General features: G+C 46.1%; 1 protein-coding gene across 1 annotated transcript in view; it reads right to left on the bottom strand.

Moving 5' to 3' along the window:
* Nucleotides 1-5,202: 5,202 nt before the first annotated feature.
* Nucleotides 5,203-15,032, bottom strand: part of MYO3A (myosin IIIA) — a 211,142-nt gene continuing 201,312 nt past the window's right edge. Inside the window, exons 31-33 of the mRNA XM_008148896.3 lie at nucleotides 14,489-14,529; nucleotides 13,052-13,195; nucleotides 5,203-5,843 (exon numbers count right to left, since the gene is read on the bottom strand). Of these exons, the coding sequence (XP_008147118.2) occupies nucleotides 5,714-5,843; nucleotides 13,052-13,195; nucleotides 14,489-14,529 (315 nt within the window). The 3' untranslated portion in view covers nucleotides 5,203-5,713. The remainder of the gene's footprint in view (nucleotides 5,844-13,051; nucleotides 13,196-14,488; nucleotides 14,530-15,032) is intronic.

A 15,032-nucleotide genomic window follows, 5' to 3' on the forward strand; every position in this document is an offset into this window, starting at 1 on the left:
TGTGTGCGTGTGTGTGTGCGTGTGTGTGTGTGTGTGTGTGTGTGTGAAAAGAGGAGGGCAACGTGCGGGGACCCGCGCGGCCGCGGGTAGGTTTCACTCAGGGACAGGAAACGTGCGTGTCTGCGTGGGCGTGTGTGTGCGTGTGCGTGTGTGTGCGTGTGTGTGTGTGTGTGTGTGTGTGTGTGTGTGTTGGAGTTAGGGCTTTGAGACGTGGCGGCAACGCTCTGAAAGCCTAGAATGTTAAGTAGGGAAGGGGACGGGAGGGTTCTCAGAGCCAGGAGAGGGGAAAGCGCAGAGCGCCTGAGTGATTTTGAAGGCGAGGGAACCCGAAACGGATGGAGGAGCGGGCGGCGGGAGTGCGCTGAATGAGGAGGAGAGACTGACAGTGCTCAGGAGCTGGAGTCGGGGTGAGTGGGTGGGAGGTGTGCAGGCGAGCTCCCGCCGAGCGCAAGGCGGGAGGGATTCGGCGTCGCCTGCCGGCCCGGATGCGCTGTCCAGGGTGCTAACGCGGCTGACTTCGCGCTGGCCTCTGGGAAGGGTGGGCCAGAGAGGCTTGGGCGAGGTGGGAAGGGTGGCGGGGAGCAGTTTTACCTTCGCTGGGATTAGCGTATTGTTTGGGGTCTGGCTCCCGCTGCGGAGGAGGAGGCGCGGCTCCCGCCCCGCCTTCCTTCCAGTGGGTGCTAGGGTCGCTGTGACCTCGAGAGCCGAGCGACAGAGCCAGAATCCCGAGCGGTTCTGGAGCTCCGAGAGTGGATGGTGGGGGAAGGGCGCCTCCGCGTTAATGGGCTCATTTCAGCTTCTTAGTAGCGCCTAATGCCTGCCTACTGAGCCGCGAGATCCCCGGCGGCGCCCCGGTCCTGGGCTTTGGAGCGCGCTGCCGCCCGACCCACCCGCCGTCCAGCTTCTGACTGATGGATGGGGAGAAAGACTGCCAAGTGAGGCAATTAACAGCCTTGCTGGAGTCTACCGTAGTCTACCACCGAGGACCTCGGGCTGGAGAAAAAATAAAACAAATGGGAACTTCTTGGAAGGGGTGTGAGGAAGAGCAGAGAGGGAGAGCAGCTAGGATTGGCTGGATTGACAGTTGATGGGGGATGGGATCGGGCCATTTGTGACCTTGGCCTGTGGAGGCGCGGAAGGGCCGTTTCTTACAAGTAACAGAAATCGGTGGGTGCGTGGGAGGCGTGCACAGAAACTCCTGTGCAATCTGAGCTTTCCAAATCGGAGGCATCTCCTGCTGGGCCCTCCTTTTAGCGGGCCTCAAACCAATGACCCCCTCTCCCCCTGAGAATCTCAAGGACAGAATATGTATGTGTATGTGTGTGTGTGTGTGTGTGGGGGGGGGGGTTGGCTATACCTGTGGCCTGTGGAAAAGGGGTTTCTCCTCTTCGGAGGAAGTTAAAATCTCTCTTACAATTTCCTTTCTCTAAAAGCTGTTAAACAAAGGGAGGGCGCCCTGAGAATTCAAAGCCCGCTGGGTTCGCGTTGCCTTTTTTAGCCATCTAGAGAGCAGCGACCCTCGCGCACACTAAGCTGGTGGAGAGAGGGGTGAGGAGGACGACCGGGGTGGGAAAGGGCTGCCTTCGGCCTCCCGCAGAGGCGTTCGTTCCTGGCGTACTGCTCCCCTTGGGCCAACGCTTTTCATTTCCATTGTGTTCCAACCACTCTTTCTCTGACCTCCTCACCAAGTCACCAAAGCGGCTGCCAAAGCGGAGATCCACGGATCCTCTGTCTCGGCCACCACCCCTCGACCCTGGCTGAGAAAGGGCATCGTGGGGCTAGCATGGCCGCCTGCAAGTTCAACTCCAGTGTCCCGAGGCACGAGGAAGCCTGCTCAGTTGTCTCTACTAAGCTTTGTCTTCTTCCCACGTGCCCGATCCCGAAGGAGCCGTTCCATCGGGCCCACCCTGGCAGAGGGCGCGGGGAAGGGCGCAGAGCGGGCTGTGTTCAGAAGCCTGCACCAGGCTGCGGGCGCGAGGTGAGCGCCGACGCAGGCCTCCTCGTGGCACCCCATTGTGGCTTCCGGCCCCAACGCTCCGGGGAAGCCAGGTCACTCACAACTCGGGGGGTGTCATGATGTGGTGGTTCCGCCTTCTGGGGCGAAGGGCGGCTTCGCGGTTCTCGCTTCAGCCGCTTCAGCCGCGCAGATCCGCGCCCGAGGCCCCGGTTCTTTGTTTAAATCCACACCAAACCCTGCAAATGTTTCCCTTCAAGCCAGCAGGCTGGGGTGGCAGAACTTTTCTACTATGGATGATTGGTCGAAAACAGAAAGTTCTTTAAAACGAGCATTTAACACACACACACACACACACACACACACACACACACACACACACACACACACACAAATCCCCGAAGGACGAAGAGGATTAAAACACGAGGAAGGTAGAAATCACACCTGGATTTCACGGATTTTTAGAACACGGTGGCTTGAAATTCTACTCCATTAAGTCCCGCAGCTCCGGAGTACTTTGAAGCCAAGGGTAGTATTTGCATGTTTAATGTAACACCCTACTTCAGAGGCACTCGGGATCTGATTTGTCCTTCCTTCACGCCGTCCCGCCTAGACGGCAATTTGCTTTCTACAGACGCATTTCACAAAACAGCCCACCCTCCACCCCCCTTGCTGGGCTGGGGGTTGGAGATAACAAAAGAGCTCTGGGAGGTAATAATTACAGTCATTAGTTCACAAAAGAGGCGGCCTCCAACTGGGACGGGGAGGCAGCCAGCTCCGATGGGGAGGGGGGGGGGGGGGGGGGAGGGCGGGGGGAAGCTTCCCAAGGGGAGAGAGAGACCCACACTCCCGCGCGGCTTGCAGGCCGGCTCCCTCGGCTGACCTATTTTTTTGTCCGTGGATTATCCAGAGATCGCGTCGCAGGCCCGTCAAGGAAGAGTGTGTGGGACAGGTTTTCCCTTTTGTCCTCCCTGTGCTTACTTGTCGAAGGGCAGAGAAAGAAGGGGGATGGAAAAAGATTCAAAACAAATAAATACAAAATAAAAAATAAAAACAAAAACATTGTATTTCACCATCAGTTCGCCATTCTCGTGGGGGTGGGGGGGTATGTTAGGCATATTCTCTACCTTTCCCCTGCGCTCAGTACTTTTCCATTACCCACTGCTTGGGGGTTTCGCGATGTTCCTATTATCATTTCAGATTTTGCAAGACGTGACGAATGGCTTCCAGTTCCCAGTAAACCGCCTCTCCCAGTTCGCAGTGGACTGCCTACACCCGGCCTCCTGCCCCTGCTCTGACCGGTTACTCTGACCTGCACGGGAAATAGAAATTCCCCGCTCTCCCTGCACTTGCTCGCTGACAGGACACACTGGTCTCAGCCGCTGTGAGAGAATGTAATACAAATTTTAAAACTCGCACAACGTCTTCTGGCCTGGATCCTGTCTGCACGGACCTAACAGAGGGGATTTAAGGGAAGGGTCATTGCCTCCCTTTCCAGCAACGGAAGCGCCAGGCTGCCGGGGCTCTGGTCTGCAGAGACCACTCGGGAAGCCTGGGTTGACGAAGGGGCCTGGCAGGAAGCTCGGCCTTTACCCCCAGACCCCTCTCGGCGGCCTGAGCGCTGGGTAGGGGCGGAGGGCCGGGCCACCTTCGGTTGTGGAGATCGCTTCCTCCCGAGACCCGCCAGTGAGCCGTGTCCTGCGGCGCAGGTTTCGTGGGTGTCTGGGCCCGGCCCGGCCGCGCCGCCCGCCGCAGCTGGGACGTGATCCGCACAGCCCGGGGGTTCCTCCTCTGGGTCACAACCCCGGCGGCGCGAACCCAGGGAAAGACAGGCCTAGACAGAGTGCACTTGGCCTTGGGTCTCAGCCCTGTCTCAGTATGAGGTTGCCCCTCGGGCGCGTCTCATTTGTAAAATTAAGAGTTTGCACGAGTCATCTCTGGGGGCCTGTGGGCGCCCATTCTTTGGGATGGAGAAAACCTTACATCCAGGTGACCAAGCGGTACAACAAACATAATCAGCCAGCGTAGGGCCCTCACCTTCTCCTCGAATATTTCCCCAAAGTCTCCTGTCTCTGGGCCTTGGGTGTAGGAGCCGGGACAAGGCAGAAGGGATAAGCCCCATCCTAGCCAGAACCCTCCCTCCAATCAGTCCTCGATGAAACCACGGCGCCACCCTTCCTACGCCCTCTCCAGGCCTCAAAGACACGGAGGATATCAGTTTCGTAGAAGAGCTCAACCGGACTTCAAAATAAAATGCATCGGCCAAGGAAGGCAAACCTCTGCCCACCCACTGCCCTCCCCTCCATCTTAAAAACGAAAAAAAAATATATATATAGCATAATGTGCTAATTAAACTGGAGGTCCTTCTGGACAGAGCCAAAGGGGGGAGGGGCGCCGCAGCAGAGGCCTCTGGTCCCGGGGAGTCGGTGGGCAGGGGGCGGGGCCAAGGTCCTTGCAAGAATTTCGGATTTCTAATATGTCTATTATTGACTTCAGAGAGGAAGGGAGAGGGCGAGATAGAAACATTAATGACGAGAAAGAATCATTGATTGGCTGCCTCCTGCACATCCCCTACTGGGGATCGAGCCTGCCACCCGGACCCTTCAATCCGCAGGCCAATGCTCTATCCACTAAGCCCCCTCCATCTTAAATTCACCAAAATTCAGAGCTGGGAGGTTGCTTCAAATCTGCAGACGGGGAGAACCTAAAACAGGCGTCCTCAAACTACGGCCGCGGGCCACATGCGGGTGTTTTTTGCCGTTTTGTTTTTTTTTACTTCAAAATAAGATATGTGCAGTGTGCATAGGAATTTGTTCATAGTTTTTTTTAAACTATAGTCCGGCCCTCCAGCGGTCTGAGGGACAGTGAACTGGCCCCCTGTTTAAAAAGTTTGAGGACCCCTGACCTAAAACATCTGACAGTTCATTCAGTAGTGAGCCAAAAATTTTATAGGTGGGGCCAAAGGAAGCCAGTGTTTGGGCAGGTTGTGTGTGTGTGTGTGTGTGTGTGTGTGTGTGTGTTGCGGGATTTGGAGATTTGGAGGCCACGTTTGTGTCACAAGTACAGGTTGTAATTTCGTATGAGCCTTTGGGGTGATGGTGGTGGGTTGTTCGCTAGTGGAGACAGAAGGCGAGGCGCCTCGCCCCCCTCCCTGGTCGTCCCAGCCTGCACAGCAGGACCACAGGAGCTAGACCTCCAAGGGGAAGACGCCCACCGGACCAGAAAGCCACGGACTCTCCAAGGCACTTCCTTTATTTAGTAACTTAATGACCATGGGAAGGGAAAGCACGAGTTTAAGTTCATCTTCAAAACTTCCCCACATCCTAGCGCTTCTCCTCCCACCCAGGCTTTATTCTGTTTTAAGAGACTCAACCCGCCCACGAGTGTTCCGCGGGCCTGGGAGAAGCGTTTCCACGAAATAGGAACTCTTTGAAGTCATCCTAAATGAGAGAGGAGGGGGGTCAACGAGAGCTCAGGCGCCTTCCAGTCATCAGCAGAAGTGAGTGGCAGCCAAGTGAACAAAGAGCTGCATTGGGGGCCAGCGACAGGGGCTGATGGGCTGATGGGCTGGTGGGAGTGGAGGGTGAGGGTGCGCAGCCAGTTGTCGTCCGAAGAGCTCCCAGGTCTCCGCCTCCCGAGCACCAAAGCTGGCCGGGGCCCTCCATGGAGAGCGCAGTGGGTAGCCCCTGCCAAGATCGGGGTCCAGACTTCAGCGCTTTGGATCCTGCAACCAGCGGTCTTGGGCACATTACGGCGGGGCTACACCTGCTGGACCAGGCGCCGGCGCTGGGAGGTTTTGCGCAGGAGCCTCCTGTAGTCGTAGGGATTGCTCGAGGGTCCATTCTCCGCCTCCTCCTCCTCCTTCTCGGGATCCTCCACCGCCCAGCACCTGCCAGCGAGATCCAGAGCCCAGCGTCAGTGGCGCCATCACGTGCAGCGCATCCCCGCCCACCCGGAGTTAGCGAGTCTTCTCCACACGTTCCACCATCTTCAGGCACTTGAAAAACGTACATGTAAGTAATCAGGGTAGTGGTCAAGCAGATCTGCGGTAATTTTTCTCAGCAGGTTTTCAAAGCTCCTCTAAGCTGAGGAGCAGAAGAGCTGGTGGAATCTGGTGACTTGGTGTTTGAATGACAGCTAAGGCTAAGTAAAGCACCAGGGAATGTGTAGTTCAGAAAGACTAGCTTCTTTGGGCTTGAAATAGCTCACAACCAATAAACAAGTACTTACTTTAGTTGCCCAATAGACAACCATTATTTTGCATTTTTACACTGCTCAAATGTTTCTTAAAAACTCTCCTGCCAAATCTAACACACCACTGGGTTAGCCACACAGTTGGTGTTAGCCCTGTAGGCATTTTCAATAGGGCTGTTGGGCCAAATTTCCCACTGCTGGGACACCCTGCCATTGATTACCTTTGGATTCGACAGCTTTCCCTGGGATGACCATGTACACCTAAAGGGCAGTCACGGAGATCCATCCATTTTACGGAGCACCCACTCAGTGTCAGCCACCAGTGCACATGATGAATGAGCAGAAGTCCCTGCTCTCATGGAGTTTATAGTCTAGTATGGGAAAGGACCATAGATAGCTTCTAACACCAGATGGTGAGCGGAGCTAGACAGACCAATTATGTAGCTCATGGGAAAGAGTGATGTGTGTGTGTGTGTGTGTGTGTGTGTGTGTGTGTACAAGCCATTTCCTAGTGATCAGGAAAGGTCTTTCTAATAAGTTGGCAAGTGAGGAGAAATCTGAAGGAAGGGGAGGAGTGGGCCAGACAGATTTCTGAGGGAATGACAGTCATTCCAGGATGACAGTCAAACAATGAAAGGGTTCCAAGACTAGTGTATATATTGTGCTCAAGGGATAGCAAGGAGGCCACTGAGGCTTAAATGGAGCAAGCCAGAGGAAGAATAGCAAGGGATAGAGAGAAGGATGAATGAGGGGATAGTATGGCAGATAATTTAGCGCTTTGAGACCATGGCAAGGACCTGAATATTATTTAGAGTGAGAGAAACATTGGAGAGTAATGAGCAGAGGAATGAATCCTAAAAGGACCTGACTGTCAGAGAGGAAGTAGGGAGGTCTGTTAAGGCTTATAGAGGAGGAGGGAAATTGATCAGATTCTGGTCATATTTGGTAGGTAGAACTGAAAGAGTTTGCTGATGGATTGGATATAGGATGTAAAGAAAAGGAATCGAGAATGTTCCTAAGGTTTCTGGCTTAATTAACTGGAAGAATGGGGCTGCCATTTGAGATGGGGAAGGCTGCAGAATAGTATTTTTTGGGGGGTGGGGTAAAGATTTTGATTTTGGTTATACTAAGTTTATTTATTAGATATCCAAGAGGGGGTATTGAATAGGCAGTTGGCTACATAAGTCCTGATTTAGGCTAGATATTTCAGTTCAGGAATTTTAAGTAAATAGATGATACTTAAGGTCTTGAGTGTATATGTTGACAAAGCAAAGGACTGGGACACTCGAATGGTTGAGAGATCAGTGAAATGGGGAAGACTCAGCAAAGGAGAATAATAAGGAGGAGTCAGAGAGGTAGGGGGCAAAGCAAGAGAAGTCCTATCCTGGGGGAAAATGGAAAGAAATGTTTAAAGAAAAAAAATGAGTAATTGTCAAAGAAAACATGTTAAATGTTGATAGGGTGAGATAAAGTTTGAGAATAGATAATGGCATATGGCAAAATAGAGGTCACTGGTGGCCTTGGCAGTGGAGTTGTTCAAGAGTGAAGTGGCTCAAGAGAGACTGGGAAGAGAGGACATGGAGGAGGTTGAGTCATTTTCATGTATTACCCTTGCTATCATGAAGAGCAGGAACATGGGTGGTTTGGCAGGGGATTAAGTCAAGGGTATTTTTTTATGATGCATCCAATTGCATCCTGTTCATAGGTTGTCAGAAATGATGTTGTAAAAAGAAAAAATGTTCAAGTTGTAGAGGAAAAAAAGGGACAATTGTGGGACAGTGTTCTTGAGTAGAGGGAGACACTGGATTCTGTGCTCAAAAGGAAGGTTTGGTCTTACCTGGAGGACAGTCATCCACGCTAAACTGAGGCAGGTATATGAATAAGTGATAGATATGGCAGTGGAAGCATGTGCCGTTCTCTACTATTGTTTTCTTAGGAAAAGAGGTTGTCTGACGAGAGTGAGGAGATTTTGAGGGTTTGAAGAGAGAAGAGGAAGTCTGAAAGAATGAACCGGGAAAGTTGCATAATGGATTTTTAGGGAAATGTAGTATTGCAAAATGACTCTTAAGTGCCCACCTAATGTGTGGTTGTAAGTTTTAAATGATAATAGACTGTTTTTTAAAGCTATATTCAGCTACATGGGTGCATGTATAGATTGGGTAGGAAGCTGGGTTTACCCAGCACTGAGATTTACCAGTTGAATATAACTGAAGGAGAAAGGGGAAAGGTCATTGAAGGCATATGCAAATGAGTGAAAGTACTGACAGGCTAGAAAGGAAAGACTAGAATTTCTGCAGATGGAATAGGCAGGCCTTTATTCTAGCCCACTCCGAATAGAGAATTTTAAAAAAGAAATCCTTTGGGTTTTTGCATAGCAAAGGAAATCATCAATAAAACAAAAAGACAACAGCTGAATGGGAAAACATATTCACCAATGATACACCTGATAATAGTTTCATAGCCAAAATTTATAAAGAACTCAAACAATTCAACATCAAAATCCCCAAACAATCCAATTAAAAGTAAATAGAGAACCTGAAAACACACTTCTCCAAAGAGGACATACAGATGGCCAATAGACATATGAAAAGATGCTCAATGTCACTAATCATTAGAGAAATACAAATGAAAACCAAAATGAGATATTACTTCACACCTGTCAGAATGGCTACCATCAATAAATCAATGAACAGCAAGTGTTAGTGAGGATGTGGAGAAAAGGGAATCCTTGTGCATTGTTGATGGGAATGCAGATTGGTGTAGCCACTATGGAAAACCGTATGGAGGGTCCTCAAAAAAATCACAAATAGACCTGCCTTATGACTCAGTGATTCCATTCTAGGACTATATCCCAAGAAACCAAAACACTGATTTGAAAGAATATATGCATCCCTATGTTCATGCAGCGTTATTTCCAATAGCAAAGATTTGGAAGCAGCCCAAGTGCCCATCAGTAGATGAGTAGAGATAAAAGCTGTGGTACATTTACACAATGGAATACTACTAAGCCATAAAAAAGAATAAAATCTTATCATTTGTGATAACATGCATGGACCAAGAGGGTATTAAGCTAAGTGAAACAAGCTAGTCAGAGAAAGACTAATATAATATGATCTCACTTAATGTGGAATATAATGAACAAAATAAACTGACAAATAGAATAGAAACAGACATCATAGATACAGAAAATAGACTGATGGTTGCCAGATGGAAGGGGGCTTGGGGCACTGGGTGAAAAAGGTGAAGGGATTAAAAAGTACAAATTGTCAGTTACAAAATAGTCACGGGGATGTATTGTAGAGCATAGGGGATATAGTCAATAATACTGTTATAACTATGTATGGTGTCAGGTGGGCACTAGAAACATCGGGGGGACCACTTGTAAAGTTTTATGATTATCTAAGCCTCATGCTGTATACCTGAAACTAATCTTCTATATAATAAAATCCTAAGCGGCCATTACAGTGGAACGACCAGAACGACCAGTCGCTACGATGGGCACTGACCACCAGGGGGCAGATGCTCAATGCAGGACCTGCCCCTGGTGGTCAGTGCGCTCCCACAGGGGGAGCGCTGCTCAGCCAGAAGTCAGGCTCATGGCTGGCGAGCGCAGCGGCGGTGGCGGGAGCTTCTCCTGCCTCCATGGTAGCACTAAGGAGAAGTGAGCCGAGCGGTAAGGAGCAAGCAGACGCGTGGTAAGGAGTGAGGGATCCTGGATTGTGAGAGGGTGCAGGCCAGGCTGAGGGTCCTCCCCTCCCCCAGTGCATGAGTTTTGTGCACTGGGCCTCTAGTATAAAACAACACTGAATATAAACTGTACTTGAAAATTGAAGAAGAAAAAAGAAATCTTTGGGAAGATCTTTTAGGGCATCATGAGCTCAGTGGATACTTGAGAGGGAGACTTTGGGTGGTACCTATGGGGATGATCTTGGGTAACTGACTTGAAATATCATGCCTGTTCATCTCATTTCTGGTCAAAGAATATTGAGGATCAACTATCTGCCAGGTACATGACATACATTATCTTTAATTCTAAAGACTGCATGACAAAGCCTTAGTTTTCTTGTCTTCAATCTATACATGAGAAAATTCTAGTTGATATGACTAGTGAGGAATGGAGTGGGGTTTCAAATTCAGGTCTAGAGCACTTAGATCTCATACATTCCCAATTGTATCCCTTTGCCTCTTTTCTGCTGACCCTTCTTTTATGATTCTCCTAACCCTAAAATGAGGAACTCTTGTTCCATTTTATGTACCCATCCTTTCCCTCCTATTCTCCCTATATCTTCTTATCCAAATTAAAACCCAGCTATGACTTAAATACCCTACATCACTCTCTATTGCTAACAGAGACCCCACTGCTTCCTGTCTTAGTATTAGATAAGGAGACATCAGTTCTCCTGTTGCCCTCTAATGCTGTATTCTAATCACTGACTACCTGCCACCATTTTTATTCATTATGAGACTCTTAACTTATCATTGCTGTTCCTGATTCCCAGACCTACTGACACCTTCCTGGGTTATATCAGTACTTGGTGTGTGTGTGTGTGCGCGCGCGCATGCACATAATACATATAACACTGTCAGAATAATATATAATACTTATTACAGATGATATAAATGTTATATTTATGTGCTATAAATATATAATATAAACTATATATATTCTATAATAATTTAATATATAATATGATATATATTCTTTCTGTAGTACTAACACCATCTGACTTTAGACTCAAGTTTCTCTAACTGTCCTAAGTGTCCTTTAGAGCTGTTTTTCTGCATTGTTTTTTATTTTAAATTCAGGATCCTATCAAGACTTACCTAATGTCTTTGGGTATTTTTTAAAATCCTCATCCAAGGATATGTTTTTCATTAATTTTAGAGATAGAAGAAGGAAGAGCGAGAGAGAAACATGGATTGGTTGCCTCCCATAGGTCCCTCAACCAGGGGTCAAACTTGAAATTGAGTATGTGCCCTGACCTGGAATCAAACCTCGGACCCTTGGGTGCATGGGATGATGCACCAAGGGACTGAGTCCCACTGGCCAGGGCCATTTGAATGTTTTGTCTTTTTAAGCTTCTTTAATTTAGAAAATCCCATCTCAGAGCCACCTTGGTCAGCTTTATTAGATCAATATACTTTCTCTCTAGAATCAAGTTCCTTCAATATAAGGGTCACATTTCATGCACCAATGTACTACAACCCCTTCCTCAAACACCCGGGGGGGTGGGGTGGGGTGGGGTGTTGCTTAGGGAGGCGATACAGAGCAGTGGTTAAGGTCCTTGACTCTAAACTCAAGAAGGCCCATGTTCAAATTCTGGCTCCATCAATTATTGTTTAGGTGAGTATTTACAGTCACTAAACTTGTAGACAGCCTTCTCATCTATAAAATGGGGCAATATTAGTAACTGCCTCAGAAGGTTGCTGTGAGGATCAAGTGAGATATTAGCATAGTGCTTAACACAAGGTAAGCACTCAACCAATACTAGCTTCTAGCATTCTTATTGTAATGAGCATTAACTACACATCTGTAGACTCTACTAGAATACCAGGCAGTACTTCAGGGATGTAATGTTTTTAGAGCATGTGTGTGTCTGCCAATGGAGGAGGGGGAAAATACACTGGAGAGGAGGCAGACTGGATTGTTAAAATGGGAAGCAGGTAAGTAGGTGAAAAGCAATTTGAGCAGGGAGTAGAAAACACTTGGATTTTGGATCACTAACTCAATGTGTGACTTTGGGCAAATCACTAAATCTTTCTGGCACTTGGTATTCCCCTTTATAGAACTCTGTGGTTAGATTGAAATATCTCTAAGCTCCAACATGTTACAGTTCTTGATCCCAAGATGAAAGAATGCATCCTCTTTGGGTACAAAGAGAAGAAATCATAGTTCAGGTAGATTCTGGAAAAGCAAATAGAGATGGTAACAGTCTTTAAGGACTGCCTCTCCTATGCCACATCTAATGTTAAGCACTTCATATACTTCATTTCATTAATTTTTATGACAACATGGTGAGGCAGTTATTAGTAAATCCCTTTGCAGATATGGAAATGGGAGCTTAAAGAGGTCCAGGAACATAAGCAATGTCACTCAACTACTAAGTAGCAGAGTCAGGATCCAAGTCTGAGATGGTCTGACTCTAAAACCTCTTCTCTCACACACCATCTCACACCATAGAAGAGACTGGTGTGGGGCGCTGAGTGGCCCAGGTTGCTAGGATGTTTGTTTAGGATTTTAGAAAAATAGCTTTTCATGGTTTGTCATTGCTCCCATTTCTCATACACCACGTTTCCATCTTATTATGTGCCCTCAATTTTACAACTTCATGAAGAATGTCTGGGGAAAGAAAAAAAAATTACCAAGGTAGTTAGTTAGTAAACTACAAATGGTTTGTTACTTGAAATGAAAGCCAGTGGCAAAGTGAGAGAATAAATCCAAAACACCAGGTACATATTTCCAAATGAATCTTTCTCCCAAATATTGGTTTGGTCTGGCATCACTGATTCTGAGAAATTACACAGCATAGCTGAGAAACTAGTGATTAAAATTACATTGGTTAGAGGTTAACTACATTTTGAATATGGTTTATTGCTTATGGTTTATATGACCATAAATTTATCATCCAAACTGAGAAACTTTTAAAGGCAGGGGGGTTGTAATTAATGATTACACCAAAAAAATAGGTATAAACTAGGATTGTGCTAGAAAAACTGGGATGTCTGATTACCCTACCATAATATTTACAGTTTTACTTTTAAACAACATATTAATCATAAGATTCAATATTCAGTAAATGCTTTGTCATTAAGTGATTTGTCATACATAAAATGAAAGTGCTTTAGAAATGGGATTGTGAGTATAAAATTGAAAATGCTATGCTTTGATGTGAAGTTTATTACCTTTCATCAGCCTTAAAACATTGATTCTGGAGTTCTCTCTGTTGTCTTCGTTCTTGTAAACTAGGGTTATATTCCTTTGGTCCAGAATGATTGGGCAAAAATTCCTTATAATAGAAATCTTCCAAATCTAATAGTTTTCCCTGACTGTAAATGAACACATAAACACACCAGAGTATCAAATGAATTTTCTATTAACTTACAGGACACTTGCTTTCTTTTTAAAAGTATTTACTGTAATTTAAGAGTAACACATACAAGTCAATAGAAATAGTAGTAATTTTGAAATGTGCAAAAATAGCATATACTGTAAATTAAAGAGAAAAACAAAACCTTTACCTCTTACCTTTAAGAGAACATTGGCTGCTGGAGGGAATTGTCCTGGTTCTGTCGCCTTCAACTTGACGCAGCATTAGTAGTTACTAATAGCCAGTGAGTACAATGTTCCAGCTTGGCTAGACTAAGTCAGGGTCCACCTTGAGCCACTTTATGTACTAACACATAGCATTTTCCAATTTTATCAATGATCAATACACTGATGTACACAAGGTGTCATGTTCTTACCTTATTCCTTTACAGCTAACCTTCTATCCGCCCCCTACCCATTGGTCTTTTGGGAATCATTTTTTGTGTGTGCTAGATTTTAGTTCCTGCCCAGGGGGTGAGCCCTCAACCATTTTAATTCTTGGATCTACTCTGACTGCAGTTCCGGTGCTTGTGGTGCTCAGCTTCTGTAGGACTCAAATGAGGTCACCAGGGACAGGTCTGGACAACTACCAGGTGCTACAGTGCTTCTGGGGACAAGTGCTTTTCAAGTTTCAGATGCCAAAGTATAAATTAACTTTCATAAATTAAGAACTTTGCGTCCACTGACACCTAATAAAAGAACCGGCAATTGTAATTAACACTGTCTGGACATTAGTTGATTGAAATAATGGCAAAATAGTAAAATAGTAAAGTTGTGGTCGGCTGAAATACTACAGGTAAAGGGGACCAGTGTGAATTTAAGTGTGCCACACCTGCAGGTGACACAAACCTTATCTTCCTAACAAGTCCGTAAAAGTGAGATTTAGCACGTCTTGTCTTCAAGAACAAAAAGCAAAAAGGAGTTTGGGGAAAGAAAGTTCATGGGCAGGGGCATGTTCAAACTGTCCAACCAAAACCATATCAATGGACCACGAAAAGCAAATTCTGTATTGTGACAGTACAATTCATTAAAAACTATTTGAGTTCTTAATGTATGCTTTGCACTGTGCTAGCTCAGTGTATTTCCAGTAGACAAGATCTTAGACCACATATAGGCATTTATAATATAAATGCATTGAGAGCACACTACTTTCCAAATCTATCCACATAAAACTGGTGATTATTAATTTAATTTGAACATACAGATTTATATTTTGGTTTGATAACTTATTGAAATCTAGAAAAAATAATTACCTATCTTTCCTTGGTCTTCGTTTTTCTTCTTGGATTGACTTCTAAAAGGAATAAAATAATTTGAAAAATCTCTATATATTAATGTCTTAATATAATATAATTTGTATATTACTATAATCTTAATAAATAAATACATTTGTTCCTATAAAGCTAACTTAGCAATAAATAAGTGGATACAATATTTTTAAGATCTGAAGAAATATAATTTACTCATATTTTACTAATTGTGAATTTGTAATTATTTTTACCAGCACTGGACTGAAATTAATCTTTGCATTCCATACAAAAAAAGAGTTCACCATAGTGACCACTATACACAAGACTACATAAGGTCTATCTACCTAACAATGGGGGGTGGGGGTCAGAATTTCCTGAAAATCTATCTCTTCACAAATGCAGTTGTGACTTAGGCAGATAGGCAGGCAGTGAGGGTAGCTGCAACAGTTCACAGGCCAATGAAACTGACTTCTCTAACCTATAGGAGTCTATTTATGGCATAAAAGTAGCAGCACAGCTGATACATATGTTCATTTGCAAAATGTTT

The sequence above is a fragment of the Eptesicus fuscus genome, chromosome 2, assembly GCF_027574615.1.
Source record: "Eptesicus fuscus isolate TK198812 chromosome 2, DD_ASM_mEF_20220401, whole genome shotgun sequence".
Taxonomy (NCBI): Eukaryota; Metazoa; Chordata; class Mammalia; order Chiroptera; family Vespertilionidae; genus Eptesicus; species Eptesicus fuscus.